The sequence below is a fragment of the Mesoplodon bidens genome, assembly GCF_964165515.1.
Source record: "Mesoplodon bidens genome assembly, chromosome: 3".
Lineage (NCBI taxonomy): Eukaryota > Metazoa > Chordata > Mammalia > Artiodactyla > Ziphiidae > Mesoplodon > Mesoplodon bidens.
The window spans coordinates 128,342,878-128,363,769 of NC_138178.1; the positions used below are offsets into that span (position 1 = coordinate 128,342,878).

Sequence of the window (20,892 nt, forward strand, 5' to 3'; positions counted from 1 at the left end):
CGGATGGACTATGACTCTAATGTCCTGATAACAAAATTGAAATGAACAGAGAGAAACCTAAACAACTGCTGTGTGAAAGTGAACAGATTAAACTGCATTTTAAACATGTCTTCAGAAATAAGAGAGATGAGAGAGATGACAAAGAAAGACCATGGATCTCTTCCCAGGTTCTCAATACAGTAACGGTCCTTTCCACCACTGCTCCTCTAATATTTGTCACATTACAAGAAGTCAGACAATCAACATCCATTCAAGCTTCATTTCTACACAAGGTTACAACAAAGATGGGGACGAAAGGGCTGGCCAAGCTCCTACAGAAATAATATGTTCTTTGAAATTTATCTTATAGAAATATTTATGTTTACTGTAGCCTTATTATTAGAGAAAAACTAGAAACAATCTAAATATTTATCAATGGGGGGGTTGAATAAAGAAACCATGGTATACTTGCACCATGGAATTCGATACCATTTTAAAAATATAAAAGTAGAGATGTATGTATGAATAGGGAGACAGCTCCCAAACACACTTAAAAAATGAACAGTATGTAGAGCTCAATCTCTTTAAATATATACATGCATAGAAAAATAATTAGAAAACCATTTCTCAAACTTTATTTCTATATGTTTCTGTGTTGCTTGACATTTTTACAACAACCAATGCATCACTTCAAAAAAGAGATTTTAGAAAAGTTCTGGAATTCCATTGTCAGAAACTGAAAACTTGTAGTAATGCCCTTTACCCACCAGATGTTCTTTGAACAAACTATATGAGAGTCAGAGGAAGATCTGGTGGTAATGGAATCTGCACAGGAAAAAAATGGGCGAAGTGTCTGGCTGCACTTACACAGGGGCAGAAAAATGAGGAGAGAACACCTAAACCAGTTGTTTATGAAGCTTTGACAGAGGAGAGACCAATAGTTAATAGAATAATAAGCACAAGGCCTATTCAGTCCTACAGAAGATAAGGAATATGTTTGTTTGAGAGCAAATATAAGCAACACGAACACAGCACTGGGAATTATAATGGACACGTATTTATGCCACTATAACAGGATATATTCTGGCATAAACTTGCTTGTTAGTAGCAGCATGAATGTGAATCTTCTCCAAAAGCCTTCCAAAGGAGTTCAAGAAGTTACCAACATCTTACAAGGAGATAAATTAGTATCCATTTCAGATTTAAAGTAGAGATAAGTCTTTGAGTCTGATTTAGCAGGAATTATTTTTAATAATTAAAACATTGCCAAAGTAATAAATGGAACGTGGAGAAAATATAAAAAAACAAAGTGGAAAATATCTATACAATCATCACTCAGAGACAATCTCTATTAAAATGTGTATATTAATTACTTTTCTTTATTTTCTACCTATATATAAATTCTATGAAAGTGAAATATGTTTTTTTATTATAGCATTTTTTCTTCATTTTGCAACCATTCATGAACATTTCTCTATGTCAATGTCTGTTTTATCTTATAAGCATGATTCTTAGCAGCTCCACTGTATTCCATTGTAAAGACATACTATAATTTACTTAACCAATCCTCTATCATGGGATATTTCAGTTTCCAATTTTTTTATTATAAACAATACTTTAACAATAGACACTTTTTAAACTAAATATTTACACACATACTCAATTATTTTCTTGTGGTAAATTAACAGAAGTAGACCTACTGACAAATTGCCCTCTGGACAGGTTGCTCTAGCAGTGTACTAATAATTTCCTTTGACAACATTAGGTTTTAGAAATTTTTAATCAAAGTAACTATTTTTAAATGAAAAATAAAACATTGTTATGATTACTCTTCTTTAAAATCATCTTTAAGGATAAATTTATCAGTTTGCTGACTCAGTCACTCCACAGCAAGTATTGAGAATATACCAAGTGCCAAGAATTAAGCTAGGGCTTCCCTGGTGGCGCAGTGGTTGAGAGTTCGCCTGCCGATGCAGGGGACACGGGTTTGTGCCCCGGTCCGGGAGGATCCCACATGCCGCGGAGCGGCTGGGCCCGTGAGCCATGGCCACTGGGCCTGTGCGTACGGAGCCTGTGCTCCGCAACGGGAGAGGCCACAACAGTGAGAGGCCCGCGTACCGTGAAAAAAAAAAAAAAAAGAATTAAGCTAAAAATTACTGGGGATACACAGATGAGGAAGGCACAGCTCTTGCCCTTGAAGATTTTATAGTTTACTGGGCAAACATAAATAATTCTAGAAGATGTAATGGATACCAGAGGAAGGAACTCCCGAGTCTCCTAAGGTAGATATCATAAGGAGGTCATCTTTGAGCTGTATCCAAGGGCAAGCAGGAGTTTGCCAGGCAGAGTACAGAAGGTAGGGCAACCCAGGTGTCCTAAAGCCTAGGATGCAAATGATTCCATGGGATTGGAAACTGGTGGGAAATGGGATGATCTTGCAGAGTGAGTGAGATCTTGCATCCCATGCTAGGGGCTTTTACCACACCAGTAAGCTTTGAGGAGCTATTAAATGACTTATGTAGGGGAGTGGCATGATCCACTTTAGATTTTAGAAATTTGTACCTGGAAATATAGTGATCACAGGACGTTCTTGGGGTAAATGTACAAACCCAGGGAGGACCAACCTGCCATCAGGCAGGAAAAACATCAGCATTAGCACATTATCTTCTGTTGATATTGTCTAACAGAGCACATATGAAACTAAAAGAGAACTGCAGTCTTCTGAGCTCTAGGTATTAGATCATCAACTCATAACACTGTAGAACTGGAAGTTTTCTTAAATTTTACCTGGTACTAAACTCTCATTTTTAGAGGTAAGGACACCTGTAAGCAACTTGCTAAAGGTCACACAGGTGATGCTGACCCACTTTTACTGGGAATACATTCACAAAGTTTTATTTTATAGTATAGCTTTATTTTGTAGATCTCTACATTGAAACATAAAGTTTTCCTATAAATTTCAAAATCGTTGGTTGACAGAGTTAATGACATTTACTCCTTAATGATGACAAGCAAAATTCTGAAATAGCATTTAAAAGATCGGAGAATCCAAATAGTCAGGATAATGGAAAGTAACTTTTTTTTTTTTATTTTTTAATTTTTTTTTGCGGTACGTGGGCCTCTCACTGCTGTGGCCTCCCCTGTTGTGAAGCACAGGCTCCGGACGCACAGGCTCAGCGGCCGTGGCTCACGGGCCCAGCCGCTCCGCGGCATGTGGGATCCTCCCGGACCGGGGCACAAACCCGTGTCCCCTGCATCGGCAGGCGGACTCTCAACCACTGCACCACCAGGGAAGCCCTGTAACTTTTATTTTTAAAACACATACACACACACACACACACACACACACATCCTTAAACTTCAAAGTAAATGCATATGATCTGACTTAGAATAAATCTTACTTTTCAAACTTGCTCAGTTATTAGTGTTCCTTAAGTCAATCTTATATTTGACAAACCATGGCACAGTGTCATTTGGAAACGAAGCTGCTTGTACTTAACCACACACGTGTCTACCAGTCTTTCCCTTCTCTAACCCACCTCTATATTAAAGCATTTTCTGGAACATATATAACAGATTTTAGCCAGTGGAGTTAAAAAAAATCTGCTTCCAAGACTCTAATCACTCCTCATCCTGTCTTTTTATTCTTCTGCTCAAACTATATGCTAAAAAAGAACTGACTCCCAATTGCTTGCAACCCCCCACTAATCAGTGTTTCTAAGTGACTCAATCTAACATGATTAATCAAACTCCCTGCAACAACCCCCTAGTTCCACATAGAACAAGTAATTTATACTAGTAGGTTTAATTGAAGTGTCACTTGCAAGCTGTTAAAAGAGCAAATATCAACATAGTCAATGTTTTCTCCCTTGAACACATAATTTCTCTGTATCAATGACTTGCTGAAGGGAGGGAGGTGTCTGTTCTCTTGGCTCTCTCTGGCTGTGTAAATTAACAAGAAAAGCCTGTGCCATGGTCACTAACGAACCATGAACCACTTTAATCCCATCTGCCCGGAGGTCATGGCAGATCATACATAACCACCACCACATGGCAGAGCAAGCTCTTGGCCAAGGCTTGAAAGCCTTGTTGAAAGAGCCTCAGCCTCCAGCCACTAGAGTGCGAATGTGAGCCAGGATGGGGTGCCGTTCCATCATTCTGATCTGCAGTGCACTCTACATAGCGTCCTCAGCCAAAGCTGGGCTCCCAGGAACACAGCAAAAGACAGAGAAGAGATATCCTTCCCTGTTCGACTTCTCTGGAGTCTCCTCACCTTGCAAGTCAAAGGTCACCTCCTCCATGAAGTCTTCTTTGATTGACCCACTTTGAATCATATCTCCCAGGACCTTCTAATCATTCTACCCTCTCCCTCTGGCACAGTGACTGGTTCCAGGGGTAGTTGCATCACCTGAGCTGAGCCAATCAGTCTTCTACTGGACTTTGTATGCAGACGCTACCTTCTTCTAGAACTTCCTTTCTTCTAGAATGGCTACACAGGTTGAGAAAAGCCTGTGGCAATGCTTTCTAGTTCACACTTTTCCCTTCCTAACTGCTTCCATCTCACAGCACACACACATACCCTCCAAAATCAACCCTGTAAAGGAGACTCAACTCCAAGGCAAGAATGAAGCCAACACAGAGAGGAAGAGTTGGGAGTCATTGGTGTGGGGGAGAGGGAGAGGGAGAGAGAGAGAGAGAGAGCGGCCCCGCCTAAGGCGCTCTGCCTTAAAGACACACAGCTGAGGGGTGGGTGGGAGCCAAAATCCAGCCTGCGCTCTGCTCACCCTGGCAAGGAGCAGCCTTCAGAGGAAGGGATCTCACCCCCACCCCCTGCCTTTTTTTTTTTCAAACAAAGGCTCTGTCTGCTCACCGAGCCTTCTGCTGCTGCACACAAAGGTGCTGCCTGTGCTAGAAATGTGTTATAAGATCAGTGGGACCTCCAGAGTCACCTCTCCAATCACAGCCACCACCACTTCCTTTTTCACTCACACCCGGCTTCAGTTGGGTTTTTTGTCATTTGTAACTAAAAAAGTTCTGACCAATAGAGCAGACCAGATACCTGGGTTGCTTCAGATAAAACACCACGTTTGTTTTAGCCTTAAACTTCCTATTAGCCATTGTCTTTGAACTCTTCCTTTCAACCTCCAAGTCCTTATGCTTCCCTAGGCAGGCACAGAATAACTAATATCCCTCCTTTTCTTTCCTAGAGACTGACACAGCATTTATGCAGAGATAATATACCAAGAAATCAAGTTCAACCGAATAATGCAGTTGCTGCTTTCTTCATGAAAATGATGAGTTATGATTTCTTTCTCAACGTTTCTGGTAACCCCTCAGCAGCAGAGTATGCTGGCCAAACACTGGCTGTCCTTGCCTACTGTGAAAAAGGGTCATAACTCATTTTCCCTCGCAAACTCTAGTGTGTTTTGCTGTGTTTTGTTTGTAAACGACAGGTCACTCACCCTCTTTGGTGTTTGTCCAGCTCGTGGAGCACTGTGTGGTCACAGTATTCAAACACCAGGTGAAGCTTCCGCTTCCTCCTGAAGACTTCGATAAGGCTGACGAGGTTGGGATGCTTGAGTTGCTGAAAACACAAAAAGCAAGGTGCTGAAGTGGAAGTGTGAAAGACAGTTTTCTCTAATTTTGGCCCAGTAGAAGAAAGCTATTTGTCTTTTAGAAAAATTCTTGTCTTGGATGGATGGAGGCTGTCGATATCACTATCTTTCTTCACTTGATGAGCTGTTCATTAGCAGCCTGTAAGTGAAAAATGATCATGATCCTGGTGGTTAGTGAAGGTAAAAAGAGATATGAGAAGGCTGGGAAAAAAGAATGAAAATGTCCCCTCCTAAAGAGAGCTCCCTGATCTCCCTAGACTGGCTCAGTGTCCCTCGTGGCCCCACTGAAGTATGAATCCTTTGGAATCCTTCAAACCTACTAATTGTTCAATTGACTGTTTAATGTCCTCTGCTGCCAACAGATATAATGGATACATTCTATAGAATATAAGAACCATGACAAACATCAGGGTCTGTGTTCTCTTGTTTACGCAGAATGATGTTGTATTCCCAGCATGCGGCCTGGCACATAATAGGCGTTCGATCATTATTTGTGAATGAATGAGTAAATCAGGTTTCCTAGGCTGATGAAACCTTTTGAAAGAGAAAAATGAGGAAGACTCTCCAATCTGATATGCCTGAAGGGGTGTATCTAGAAAACACAGGCAGGAATGAATGTCGGTGTTGACAGAGATAAATCTTGTACTTAGCTTTCTGGCCCCTCCTGTCCATGATCCTACTGGAAACACTACAACTAAGCAACCTACTGTGAAGAGAGCAAAAATGGTTAACTTTCTTTAGGGCTTGAAGGCTTCCGGGCAGTGATCTAAGAGAGCAAAAGAGGAAACCGAAAGGCTTCTTAAGGCCTAGTCTCAGAAATCAGGTGATATAACTTCTGCCTCATTCTAGTGGTCAAAGCAATCATGAGATCCCCCCCAGATCCAGCCCAGGATGAAATACCACGAGGAGAGCAGGGTGCAGGTGTCCCAGCTGCGCTCAGCCCCTGCCAGCCCTCATCTAATTCGGCTATGTGGGCGAGCCCACGCAAGACCCCCTGAAGGAGCACTCAGCCAAGGCACAACTGTGAGAAGTAAGAAATCATTCTTTTTTTTTTTTTTTTTTGCGGTACGCGGGCCTCTCACTGTTGTGGCCTCTCCCGTTGCGGAGCACAGGCTCCGGACGCGCAGGCTCAGCGGCCATGGCTCACGGGCCCAGCCGCTCCGCGGCATGTGGGATCTTCCCAGACCGGAGCACGAACCCGTGTCCCCTGCATCGGCAGGCGGACTCTCAACCACTGCGCCACCAGGGGAGCCCAGAAATCATTCTTTTTTAAGCTACTAAGTTTTGAGGAGGTTTGTTAATGCAGCACTAGATAATAACCCTGTAGTAGAATCACCAGGGGAACTTTTGAAAACTGCAGATGCCCCGGCACCACCTCCAGAGATCCTGAATTGGTCTTGGACAGGGGCCCAGCCATCTGTTTTTTTTCCCCAAATTCTGCAGGTGATTTGATATGTAGACAGAGGTATTAATCATAGGTAGACAGATATTTCATAAATGATAAAAGACAGAAGGAGAAAAAAACTGAAGTTCTTGAACTCCACACTCTAGCACATTTGTACAGATAGTGAGAAGAGAAACAGTCAGCAAGAGAAATACTAAAAAAGACAATTATTTTCTCATTTTCTTTGTAAAACCCCTCTATCTTCAAGATGTGAAATTCCTGCTCCAGCGATTACACTTGATGAAACAAATATAAAACAGCCAAGACACTCTAAAGCCCATTAGCCACATTTGGGCCTTAGAACAGAAGGCACTCCAAGCTATAAAGCCCCAGATTTATGTTCCCATAGCTGGAAACTTTTAGCCTGAACTAACACTTCCCAGATATAGGAGGACAGAACTGACTGCTGTTTTAAACCAAAGAATTGCACTGGCTCAGATGTCTCAAACAGAAAGCAAACAACCAAGTTTAAACGGGGTAAATAGCAGCTTTATGACAATTAGCGGAAAGCAGAGATTTTTCTTACAGCCTCTGAAAAATAACTGTCCGAAGGCCCAGACCTCAAATTTTAGATTCCTTTCATTTTCCATGTTCCACATGTAGTCCTCACATCTTCAGCCAACTTTTTTAGCAAAAGTACAAATGTATCAATTCTACCAAAACAAATACCTGGACCTTCTCAGATGCCAAAACTGGCTCCTCCAACTTGTCACATCCATACCTGCAGTGACCACCAGGGGCACGCTGCCTCAGGATAAAACCCAAAGATCCTCTCCATTTGACCTCTGCTTACTTCTGCAGCCCCAGCTCTTAAACCCTAGACACACTGAATTTCTCTCACTTCTTCAAAGGCTCACACTCCCTCTCGCTTCAGGACCTGTTCACCCAGTTCTCTCTCTGAAACACTCGCATCCTCCAGATGTCACTTTCTACATCTGGCCCGCCTCTGCCCCACCCGACACCCTGGTATGAACTAAAAGAGCTATAACTCCGCCACCCAAGCATGGGGACCACGTAGCAGGTAAAGAGCATTGTCACAGCGGGATCCGTTGAACCGAGTGGGACTATAAATATTATATTACACCCATCTTCCTGTTACTGCACACCTTTTGAAAACCTAGATTCTAATAATTGCTGCATATTCTATTCAAATAACATAGAGATTCTCTCCAATTTTTGTGTACTATAAATAAGGTTTTGATGAACAAGCTACTAACCAGCTGACCTTAACTTTGAATAATTTAACTTAATGTCTCTAGGCCTCAGTTTTCCATCTGTGAGAGCAGGAAGCTCAAGGGCTGCTGTGACAGCTTCATAACACAAAGCACATGAAACAGTGTCGGGCCACATTGTTCTCTCCAGGAAGCTTAACTGTTACTATTGTTATTGGGGGTTCAATCTATTTCTATTTAGGCTGACTTTCTCAATTCATTTTATTCAACAAGTATTTATCTATCTTAATGTGCTTAAGGCACTCTGCTAGTCCTAAGGATATAGAGACAAAGCAAGTACTTGAGGAGCTTAGAACCTAGGAGGAGACAGATGTGGAACAAGTAATTACAGACGTGATAAGTGTTACAAAAAGCCCCCAGGAAAGGGTACCTGGCTCGAGGGTAGTGAGTGGCCCAGGGAAGATCTCCTTGGGGAAAGTGGCCATTTAAGAAGTTAGCTGTGCACCATTTAGAGTCCCAGGAGTACAACATAAAGCTCTAAACAGATATGGCCGAACTGCTTTCCAACAGGATCAAACATACTTACACCTCTGCCAGGAGTGTGAGAGTACTTTTCACCATACCACTGAGGCGCATATAGACATTTAAGGTTTGTGATGTTTAAATGCGAGGGCTTCCAATGCCTCTGGCAACATAGGAAGATGTCATGTGACACTTAAACCACTTGTCTCTCCTATCCCCTGCCATGAGACAACCTTTATGTAGCTGCAAATAGCCAATAACTTATTTCTCAACTGATTTCCAGAAAATTCTTCATTTAGAAAAATCAATTGCTAAGACTAAATTCTAATTAGGACTTACAAATGTTAAATTATAAATATTTTAAAATAAATTATTAACTCTCTGTAGGCAGCCAGGATTCTGGGTGACCTGAAAACATTCCAGAGCAGCAGATATCTGGGAGCCAGTCCCTGTCTTGGCTGTGTTCTTTGTTATATTATAACAAAGATCTGAGAGTGTCTGCTCAGCCTCTGGCACTATTCAGGGCACTAGGGACACATTGGTGAATGGGACGGAGGACTCGGGCATTAAGCAAAGAAGTGCCATGAAGAACCCTCCATATAGAAAAGACTAGGCTGCCTTAGAGAAACTGTCCTTAGGAAGTGACTTTGACCTGAGTCCTGGAGGGTGAGAAAGGTCGGACCAGACCAAGGGAAGGGGTGGTGGTAGAGAGATGGTGGCTTTCCAGGTAGAGGACTGGCTCTGAGCCAGGAGGGAACTTACGCCACTTAAGGAACTGCAGGATGGTGCAGTTTGAGTGTCAAGCACATGGAACTGATGCCAGTGAGACAGGCAGAAGGCAGGTCCTGTGGGGCCTTGTAGGACATACTAAGAAATTTACGTTTCTTCCTAAGTGCAATGGGAAGCTACTGGAAGGAATTTTAGCAAGATGTGGTAATTTACCATTTGGGTTTTTAAAAGCTCACTATGGTGGCAGGATACAGAATGGCTCAGAGGAGGCAATATGGTGAGAGGAGACCAGTGAAGAGCCTGTTGATAGCTGAGAGCTTGGACCAGCGCTGAGGCAGGAGAGATGGCAAGAAAGGCACTGTTTGGAGATAGATTTTATTATTAGAATGGTCCGGATGTGGGGATGGACTGGAGGTGAGGGATGCAGGAGAGGGTGTCAAGAATGACCAAAGGTTTGTATAATGGGGGTGGATGGTGGTGCCATGACTGAGAGGAGGAGCAGGTTTTGGGGGGAAGGAACTACTGTTCTGGCACGTTGGGTTGACAGGGACTCCGAGGTACCAATACAGTCGTCAGGTCGGCTGGAGTTTGAGTTGAAGATAAAAGCCGGGGAGTCAGCATGAGTGTACGCAAAGCCATGGCTAGAAGTGACTGCCCAGGAGAGTGAGTGAGAAGGAAGAGGCCAAGGAACCCCAGCACCCAGATATGTGGTAGATGAGGAGGAAGCAGAGGAGGGGAAAGGGAAGAAGGTCCCCCAAGATAAGAGAGAAGACAGCAGAACGTGACACTACAGAGATATCGCGGAAGGAGGAAGTGGTTCACAGTGATGATGCTGCTGAAGAGTCAAGTGGGAAGAAGCCTGAGAGGCGCCCGCGGGGGGTGTCCTAAAGGGGTTTGTGTGACCTCACTGGAAGCAGCGTCAGTGCAGTGGTGAGATCAGGAGACAGATGTGGTGGATTTAGCAGCCCCAAACCGTACTCTTCTCTGTTGACTCCCCTGACCTCAGGGGCAGAGCTCAGAGGGACACCTCTGGTCCTGAATCCAGTCTGCAATTGGTAGCCTGGAGGTCTTGATCAAGGCTCCGATATTGTGAATGTTTGCATTGACGAAGGTTTGGATGTTTCTTCTTCAACCTTGAATGGGTTCCTTTAGGGGCATTGGGAGGAATTAGATAAGAAGAACCAAGCAACATGATGGATGGACTGTCCACAGGCTTACTCAACATGCTTATTATACATAGGAGTCTTAATAGAACAGACTAAATTACCATATGTACTACAAAGATGGAGTTCAGGGCTCTTTTTTTTTTTTTTTTTTTTTTTTTTTGCGGTAGGCGGGCCTCTCACTGTTGTGGCCTCTCCCCTTGCAGAGCACAGGCTCCGGATGCGCAGGCTCAGCAGCCATGGCTCACGGGCCTAGCCGCTCTGCGGCATGTGGGATCTTCCCAGACCGGGGCACGAACCCGTGTCCCCTGCATCGGCAGGCGGACTCTCAACCACTGCGCCACCAGGGAAGCCCAGGGCTCTTTTAATTCTAATTCCTTCCTGTTTATGAGTATGTGAAACCAAAGCCTCAGGCCTGGTCTTATTCCTCAGCACTCTGAATTGTGCTGGCTCAATCTTGAGGATGTCAGTGCCTCTTCCCAGGCCACTCACCATCCTTCAGTTATTCTATATCTAGAAGCCTGGGCCGCCTCAGACTCAGATTTAGTGTCTCTTATATAAAGTTTCTGCCTTTGCTGCTGCTATTTTATTTTGGTCTCCTTTTTATTTTCTCTGCTTTTTGAATATGGATGTTTCCTATTACGCTGCGAAGCGAAGCATTTTCTCTGACATTAAAAAAAGAATGCTATTTTCACCCACTGAATTTAACCTGAGCCCTGCTTGGTTTCCCCCGCAGAGCCGAGAGGGCTACACACGCTTCTTGGGCAGCGCCTCCACCCTGTCGTCGGCCCTTTGTCCACACTGCCCACCTATCCGTTGTGATAAGCTCAGGCTTCTACATCCTCTAAGGTCAAACGTTTGGCCTTAGCATTTTGAAGGATTTTTGACCCAGCTGCCAACACTTCAGATCAGGAAATGTTACTTTAAAACCCTGGTTACCGAGATCCTCTTGAAAACGCTGGCAATCTAGCAATCCTGGGCCTGCAGTCTGTGGCGTCAGTGGGTTGGGACTGAGAAGCAGCTGCCCACGTTAGATAAGGCTGGGTACGTGAGTTCATCACAGTCCCCAGCACGCCTTACCACTCCCTGACACCAAGGCCAAGTGAAAGTTGCCCTTTATCATCACTCTTCCAGTATTAATTTTCTTAAAGTTAAAAGTTACATATTTAATGTGCCCATATCTCTATCAAAAGTGGGAAAATATACAAGCAATAGAAATAACTGCATATTTTAAGACAAATAAGAAAAAATATATTTGTTTGTGAGAGTGAATCATTTCTCCCACACCTGCCTGGCCCCTGTAGGTACTGGGTTTGGGACCTCTACCCTAGGGACGCCTCAGCGCTCACACGTTTCTGGATTGACCAGTGTACAGGCCATTACATCTGTGGTCTCCCCTATCCCTCAAGTGCTAAGGATTCTCTGGTCTCTGTTCTTTGTGCAGAGCATGGGGAGATATTTATCCTGTCTGTGCTTTAGAGGAAAACAGACCATTTTCTCAAGGATCATATCTTGTTTTCCTTTCAAAAACATTCTTCTTTTCCCACAAATTTGTGGTAAATAAAAAAAGAACAGGGATTAAAGTTTAGAAAGTTGAGAGCTGTCTTGGTAAAATGTTTTTCACAAGCCTTTACAATTTTTGAACTCGACTCTTGGTCTCAGTTACACAGATCCCTTTGCAAGAATCTATTATCAGTTAACATTCACCCAGAATGGAGAAAAGTGATGTCCCCGTCCTTTATAATAATTAATCCTGGGTACTTCCCAAGGATTCCAGATCAGCGTATTATAACACTCTCAAGAACTTGAGACCCAGCAAGGTTTAGAGCTTGTCTAAACTAAGAAAGAATCAAGGTTCTTTATATTTCCTCTCATTCTTCCTTCTCACCCGGATGAATGGTCTCAACTAAATCATGCAACTCAATGTAAGAGTTAATAGCAGCAGTACCCAATTTCGCTTTTGATTCAGAAAGAAAGCTCTAAATTTTACCTTTACCTCAATTAAGGACTTAGGACTTTGGAAGTACAAGTATGGTCCTGATAAAATGATACCAGTGAAGAATTCGTATCATAAAAATGTCAGTTCTTCTGAAAAATATGTGGATGTAATGCAATTCCAATCAGAATACAAAAAGGATCTTTTTAACTAGATAAAATGGCTTTTATGTTCATATAGAACTATAACTGTTTTAAAATCATCAAGGAAAAAATTGGGTCAACTTGCTTTACCAAATGGTTAAATTTTCAATAAAGCACCTGTAACTGTCATCATCATCATTATCATCATCATCAACAGCCCGGCAGACTACAGACACAGAAATGAACAAACAGAAGCAGTACTGAGTCTAGAGTTAGATCCATATACATAAGGGAAATTAACATATGACAAAGGTAGTACTTCAATATAGTTGAAAAGTGTGCTTTATTTAATAATGATTCTGGGGGCTTCCCTGGTGGAGCAGTGGTTGAGAGTCCGCCTGCCGATGCAGGGGACACGGGTTCGTGCCCCGGTCCGGGAGGATCCCACATGCCACGGAGTGGCTGGGCCCATGAGCCATGGCCGCTGAGCCTGCGCGTCCGGAGCCTCTGCTACGCAGCAGGAGAGGCCACAACGGTGAGAGGCCCACGTACCGCAAAAAAAAAAAAAAAAAAAAAGATTCTGGGAAAACTGGCTACTCATCGGGAAAATTAGAACCATATCTCATCACCCCATATATAGGAATAAATTTTACATATATTAAAACTTTATAAACATTTAACATAAATATATTAAATGTTTTAATATAAAATAATATAAATAGTAGAAAAAATTTAGAACTTTGTAGGGCCTTGGGGAGAAAGCATCCTAAAAACAACACAAGAGTTCCAGAAGAAAAAAAAACAAGATAGGTAAGTTTAGCTACATAAAAATAAAATAATGTTGGGAAGATGACAAAAGTTCTGAAGATGGTTGAACTGATGGTTGTATACCATTGTGAATTCACTTAATGCCACTGAAATGTACATTTAAAAATGGTTAAAACAGTAAGTTTTATGATATGTATATTTTACCGTAATAAAAAAATAAAATAATGTTGGTTTGCAAGAGAAAAAAAAAAGCAAGTGCACTATAAACAATGTCAAAAGACAAATAATTGGCAGGGAAATATTTGTTAAAGTTATGACAAATAGAGAATGATAGCCCTAATATTACAAAGAAGTTTTATGTACTATGAGGAAAAAGACAACCCAGTGGAAAATATGGGCAAAAACTATAAATAGGTAACACATACACAGAAAAGGAAATATAAACCATCAAGAGACATGAAAAGAGTTAATCTCACTAGCAGTAAGAGTAAGGCAAATCAGAGCAACAGCTTGGTGTGACTTTTTTTCCTAACATATAGGCAAACATTCCAAAATTGGTAACATCCAGTGCTGCCCAGGGTACAGGGAAATGGATCTTCTCACACATGGCTGGTTAGAGTGCAAACTGCTACTTTTGGGGAAAGTTTTAGCAATATTTATCAAACTAATATACCCCACTGCTGCCGCCACCAAGAAGCCTGTGTGCGAGCACAGGTCACTATCCACACCTCCCCTCCCGGGAGCCTGTGCAGCCCGCCACTGCCAAGGTCCCGTGATCCAGGGACAACTTCCCCGGGAGAACGCACGGCGCGCCTCAGGCTCTGCCGCCGCAGGCTCACCCCGCACTCCGTACCCCTCCCTCCCCCCGGCCTGAGTGAGTCAGAGCCCCCGAATCAGCTGCTCCTTTAACCCCATTCTGTCTGAGCGAACAACAGACGCCCTCCGGCGACCTACACACAGAGGAGGGGCCAAATCCAAAGCTGAACCCCGGGAGCTGTGCGAATGAAGAAGAGAAAGGGAAATCTCTCCCAGCACCCTCAGAAGCAGCGGATTAAAGCTCCACAATCAACTAGATGTACCCTGCCTCTGGGGAATACCTGAAAAGACAACGAATCATCCCAAATTGAGGAGGTGGACTTTGGGAGCAAGATATATTATTTTTTCCCCTTTTCCTCTTTTTGTGAGTGTGTATGTGTATGCTTCTGTGTGAGACTTTGTCTGTATAGCTTTGCTTTCACCATTTGTCCTAGGGTTCTGTCCGTCTGTGTTTTTTTGTTTGTTTGTTTTTTACTTAAAAACTTTTTTTCTTAACAATTATTTTTTATTTTAATAATTTTATCTTACTGTATTTTATTATATTTTATCTTCTTCCTTCCATCCTTCCTTTCTTCCTTCCTTCTACTTTTTCTCCCTTTTATTCTGAGCCATGTGGATGAAAGGCTCTTGGTGCTGCAGCCAGGAGTCAGTGCTGTGCCTCTGAGGTGGGAGAGCCAACTTCAGGACACTGGTCCACAAGAGACCTCCCAGCTCCACGTAATATCAAACAGGAAAAATCTCCCAGAGATCTCCATCTCAACACCAACACCCAGCTTCATTCAACGACCAGCAAGCTACAGTGCTGGACACCCTATGCCAAACAACTAGCAAGACAGGAACACAATCCCACCCATTAGCAGAGAGGCTGCCTAAAATCATAATAAGGCCACAGACACCCCAAAACACACCACCAGACATGGACCTGCCCACCAGAAAGACAAGATCCAGCCTCATCCACCAGAACACAGGCACTAGTCCCCTCCACCAGGAAACCTACACAACCCACTGAACCAACTTTAGCCACTGGGGACAGACACCAAAAACAACGGGAACTACGAACCTGCAGCCTGCAAAAAGGAGACCCCAAACACAGTAAGATAAGCAAAATGAGAAGACAGAAAAACACACAGCAGATGAAGGAACAAGGTAAAAACCCACTAGACCTAACAAATGAAGAGGAAATAGGCAGTCTACCTGAAAAAGAATTCAGAAAAACGATAGTAAAGATGATCCAAAATCTTGGAAATAGAATAGAGAAAATGCAAGAAACATTTAACAACGACCTAGAAGAACAAAAGATGAAACAAGCAATGATGAACAACACAATAAATGAAATTAAAAATACTCTAGAAGGGGTCAATAGCAGAATAACTGAGGCAGAAGAACAGATAAGTGACCTGGAAGATAAAATAGTGGAAATAACTACTGCAGAGCAGAATAAAGAAAAAGGAATGAAAAGAACTGAGGACAGTCTCAGAGACCTCTGGGACAACATTAAAAGCACCAACATCCAAATTGTAGGGGTCCCAGAAGAAGAAGAGAAAAAGAAAGAGACTGAGAAAATATTTGAATAGATTATAGTTAAAAACTTCCCTAATATGGGAAAGGAAATAGTTAATCAACTACAGGAAGCACAGAGAGTCCCATACAGGATAAATCCAAGGAGAAACACTCCAAGACACATATTAATCAAACTGTCAAAAATTAAATACAAAGAAAACATATTAAAAGCAGCAAGGGAAAAACAACAAATAACACACAAGGGAATCCCCTTAAGGTTCACAGCTGATCTTTCAGCAGAAACTCTGCAAGCCAGAAGGGACTGGCAGGACATATTTAAAGTGATGAAGGAGAAAAACCTACAACCAAGATTACTCTACCCAGCAAGGATCTCATTCAGATTTGATGGAGAAATCAAAACCCTTACAGACAAGCAAAAGCGAGAGAGTTCAGCACCACCAAACCAGCTTTACAACAAATGCTAAAGGAACTTCTCTAGGCAAGAAACACAACAGAAGGAAAAGACCTACAATAACCAACCAAAAACAACTAAGAAAATGGTAATAGGAACATACATCTCGATAATTACCTTAAATGTAATTGGATTAAATGCTCCCACCAAAAGACACAGACTGCCTGAATGGATACAAAAGCAAGACCCATATATATGCTGTCTACAAGAGACCCACTTCAGACCTAGGGACACATACAGACTGAAAGTGAGGGGATGGAAAAAGATATTCCATGCAGATGGAAATCAAAAGAAAGCTGGAATAGCAATTCTCATATCAGACAAAATAGACTTTAAAATAAAGACTACTAGAAGAGACAAAGAAGGACACTATATAATGATCAAGGGATCGATCCAAGAAGAAGATATAACAACTGTAAATATTTATGCACCCAACATAGGAGCACCTCAATACAAAAGGCAAATACTAACAGCCATAAAAGGGGAAATCGACAGTAACATATCCATAGTAGGGGACTTTTAACACCCCACTTTCGCCAAGGGACAGATCATCCAAAATGAAAATAAATAAGGAAACACAAGCTTTAAGTGATACATTAAACAAGATGGACTTAATTGATATTTATAGGACATTCCATCCAAAAACAACAGAATACACATTTTTCTCAAGTGCTCATGGAACATTCTCCAGGATAGATCATATCTTGGGTCACAAATCAAGCCTTGGCAAACTTAAGAAAATTGAAATTGTATCAAGTATCTTTTCCGACCACAACGCTATGAGACTAGATATCAATTACAGGAAAAGATCTGTAAAAAATACAAGCACATGGAGGATAAACAATACACTACTTAATAACGAAGTGATCACTGAAGAAATCAAAGAGGAAATTAAAAAATACCTAGAAACAAATGACAATGGAGACATGATGACCCAAAACCTATGGGATGCAGGAAAAACAGTTCTAAGAGGGAAGTTTATAGCAATACAATCCTACCTTAAGAAACAGGAAACATCTCAAATAAACAAGCTAACCTTGCACCTAAAGCAATTAGAGAAAGAAGAACAAAAAAACCCCAAAGTTAGGAGAAGGAAAGAAATCATAAAGATCAGATCAGAAATAAATGAAAAAGAAATGAAGGAAACGATAGCAAAGATCAATAAAACTAAAAGCTGGTTCTTTGAGAAGATAAACAAAATTGATAAACCATTAGCCAGACTCATCAAGAAAAGAAGGGAGAAGACTCAAATCAATAGAATTAGAAATGAAAAAGGAGAAGTAACAACTGACACTGCAGAAATACAAAAGATCATGAGAGATTATTACAAGCAACTCTATGCCAATAAAATGGACAACCTGGAAGAAATGGACAAATTCTTAGAAATGCACAACCTGCCAAGACTGAATCAGGAAGAAATAGAAAATATGAACAGACCAATCACAAGCACTGAAATTGAGACTGTGATTAAAAATCTTCCAACAAACAAAAGCCCAGGACCAGATGGCTTCACAGGTGAATTCTATCAAACATTTAGAGAAGAGCTAACACCTATCCTTCTCAAGCTCTTCCAAAATATAGCAGAGGGAGGAACACTCCCAAACTCATTCTATGAGGCCACCATCACCCTGATACCAAAACCAGACAAAGATGTCACAAAGAAAGAAAACTACAGGCCAATATCACTGATGAACATAGATGCAAAAATCCTCAACAAAATACTAGCAAACAGAATCCAACAGCATATTAAAAGGATCATACACAATGATCAAGTGGGGTTTATTCCAGGAATGCAAGGATTCTTCAATATACGCAAATCAATCAACGTGATACACCATACTAATAAACTGTAGGAGAAAAACCATATGATCATCTCAATAGATGCAGAGAAAGCTTTTGACAAAATTCAACACCCATTTATGATAAAAACCTTGCAGAAAGTAGGCAGAGAGAGAACTTTCCTCAACATAATAAAGGCCATATATGACAAACCCACAGCCAGCATCGTCCTCAATGGTGAAAAACTGAAACCATTTCCACTAAGATCAGGAACAAGACAAGGTTGCCCACTCTCATCACTCTTATTCAACATAGTTTTGGAAGTTTAAGCCACAGCAATCAGAGAAGAAAAAGAATTAAAAGGAATCCAAATCGGAAGAAGAAATAAAGCTGTCACTGTTTGCAGATGACATGATACTATACATAGAGAATCCCAAAGATGCTACCAGAAAACTACTAGAGCTAATCAATGAATTTGGTAAAGTAGCAGGATACAAAATGAATACACAGACATCTCTGGCATTCCTATACACTAATGACGAAAAATCTGAAAGTGAAATTAGGAATACACTCCCACTTACCATTGCAACAAAAAGAATAAAATATCTAGGAATAAACCTACCTAAGGAGACAAAAGATCTGTATGCAGAAAATTATAAGACACTGATGAAAGAAATTAAAGATGATACAAATAGATGGAGAGATATACCATGTTCTTGGATTGGAAGAATCAACACTGTGAAAATGACTCTACTACCCAAAGCAATCTACAGATTCAATGTAATCCCTTTCAAACTACCACTGGCATTTTTCACAGAACTAGAACAAAAAATTTCACAATTTGTATGGAAACACAAAAGACCCCAAATAGCCAAAGGAATCTTGAGAACGAAAAACGGAGCTGGAGGAATCAGGCTCCCTGACTTCAGACTATACTACAAAGCTACAGTAATCAAGACAGTATGGTACTGGCACAAAAACAGAAATATAGATCAATGGAACAGGATAGAAAGCCCAGAGATAAACCCACACACATATGGTCACCTTATCTTTGATAAAGGAGGCAAGAATATACAGTGGAGGGCTTCCCTGGTGGCGCAGTGGTTGAGAGTCTGCCTGCTGATGCAGGGGACACGGGTTCGTGCCCCGGTCCAGGAAGATCCCACATGCCGCGGAGCAGCTGGGCTCGTGAGCCATGGCCTCTGAGCCTGCGCGTCCGGAGCCTGTGCTCCGCAACGGGGGAGGCCACAACAGTGAGAGGCCCGCGTACCACAAAAAAAAAAAAAAAAGAGAGAGAAGAGAGAAGAATGATGGGTTTGGGTTAGCCACCGGTCAACTGCAGGAATCAGAAGGCCTCTAAGGCAGTATTTAGAGAGACATTTATGTCCTGCAGACGCAAGGTGCTAAAACCAGGCTCAGGACTTTAATAAGAGTAGCAGAGGTACAAAGGAGACAACGTTCAGCCTCAACAGGTCTCTTAGGCCAACGTAAGGGCTCTGGTGAGTAATGAGAGGGACGCTGAGATCTGGAATAGGGTAATTTAGGAGGATGAGCCTGAGACTCTTAAACTCTCAAATTTCCCCAACCCCTGGGAGAAGCAACTTCTGCCCTTTTGCCAAAGTGAAACACTTCCTCTCACACAGAGACCCTGAAAATACCTCATTGAGGAAAGTGCCTCTTTAAGAAGATGATGCGCATCCTCCTTAGATTCTATCCCCACCTCCTCCCAGGGCACACAGACCTGTAACTAGGATGAGGTTATAGCAACGCCTGAGCAGGGCAGCACAGCTCTTGCTCCAGGAGGAAATAACTGTACTCAAAGAGCTCAAGACCTGGCTCATATGTAACAGCAGTAATCTTGAGGGTGTTGGACAATGACAGTAGTGAAATATACAGCTGGATGTGGGGCCTGTAACTTGGGACTTATTTCCTGACAATGACACCTGGAGACAATCTTTAATATGCTGCTGGTATTTGAAACTTGGGCTTTCAATAGGTAAGATGGAGATGCTGGAACTGCCTCAGCAGAGTATTGAGGAAGGGGTCTGGGAAATCAAGGAGGTGGAAATGTTAGAGTGGACCTATTCGGTGACACTGCAAAACCCACATCCTCATTATCTTTCCTTGGGAGGCCAGGAGAATAGTCCCTGCACTAAAGCAGGAAGGAAGGCACAGGGAAGGAGATCACCAGCATCTTTGAGAAGCTCAGTGGTGGCTGTCCTTTGTAGGCTGGGTGGGAAGGCTTGTCATTTGTAGGCTAGAGATGCTACCATGGAATTAAGCTCTCTGGTTCCAATGGGAGTGATAAGATTCTGGAGTGGCTGAGACCAGGTGCTGACAGTGGCAAGATGTACAGAGACCATTATGGGAAGTAAGGCCAGCTGCCTTATTTCCCAGAAATCTGTGCTCATGCACAGATAGGAACTCACCACGGAGTTCTTACAGGTAAGACAGAAGGGCAGTTGGCAGGTGTTACTAGGTTTGTCTTACCAGAAGAAATGGAGACATGGCGAGCAGAAAATTGATGTCAACTGTTAGAAAACTGCAGTCCTCACCCAGTTTCTAGATCTAAGTCAAGTTTGTAGACCAAAAAGTGCTGTTGATGGAGTCACCTTGCCAAAGGATCCTACAATGCTACCACAAGTACTCCTCAATCCTTTCCCAAAGCAAACTGTAGCCATTTACCAGAGTAGCTGAGGAAAGGGAAATACCCAGACCTTACAAGAGCTGTGGCTACAAAGTCCGAGGTGGCACTGATATCTGGGGACCCAAAAAGCTATCATGGCCCCACGTTAGAGTAATGTTTCACCATGGGCCTAAAGGGTCCATGGATCCACTTTTGAGATTATTTCCT

At 42.3% G+C, this 20,892-nt stretch overlaps 1 protein-coding gene across 6 annotated transcripts in view; it reads right to left on the bottom strand.

Annotated features, from left to right (window-relative positions):
- CDKL1 (cyclin dependent kinase like 1) overlaps positions 1-20,892 on the bottom strand; it is a 59,103-nt gene that overhangs the window by 21,029 nt on the left and 17,182 nt on the right. For all 6 annotated transcript variants that reach the window (XR_014015449.1, XM_081229719.1, XM_081229720.1 and 3 more), the window contains one exon: positions 5,442-5,563. Coding sequence is in view for 5 of the 6 variants with exons in the window: in XM_081229719.1 (XP_081085845.1) it covers positions 5,442-5,563 (122 nt within the window). In the remaining variant the exon portion in view is untranslated. The remainder of the gene's footprint in view (positions 1-5,441; positions 5,564-20,892) is intronic.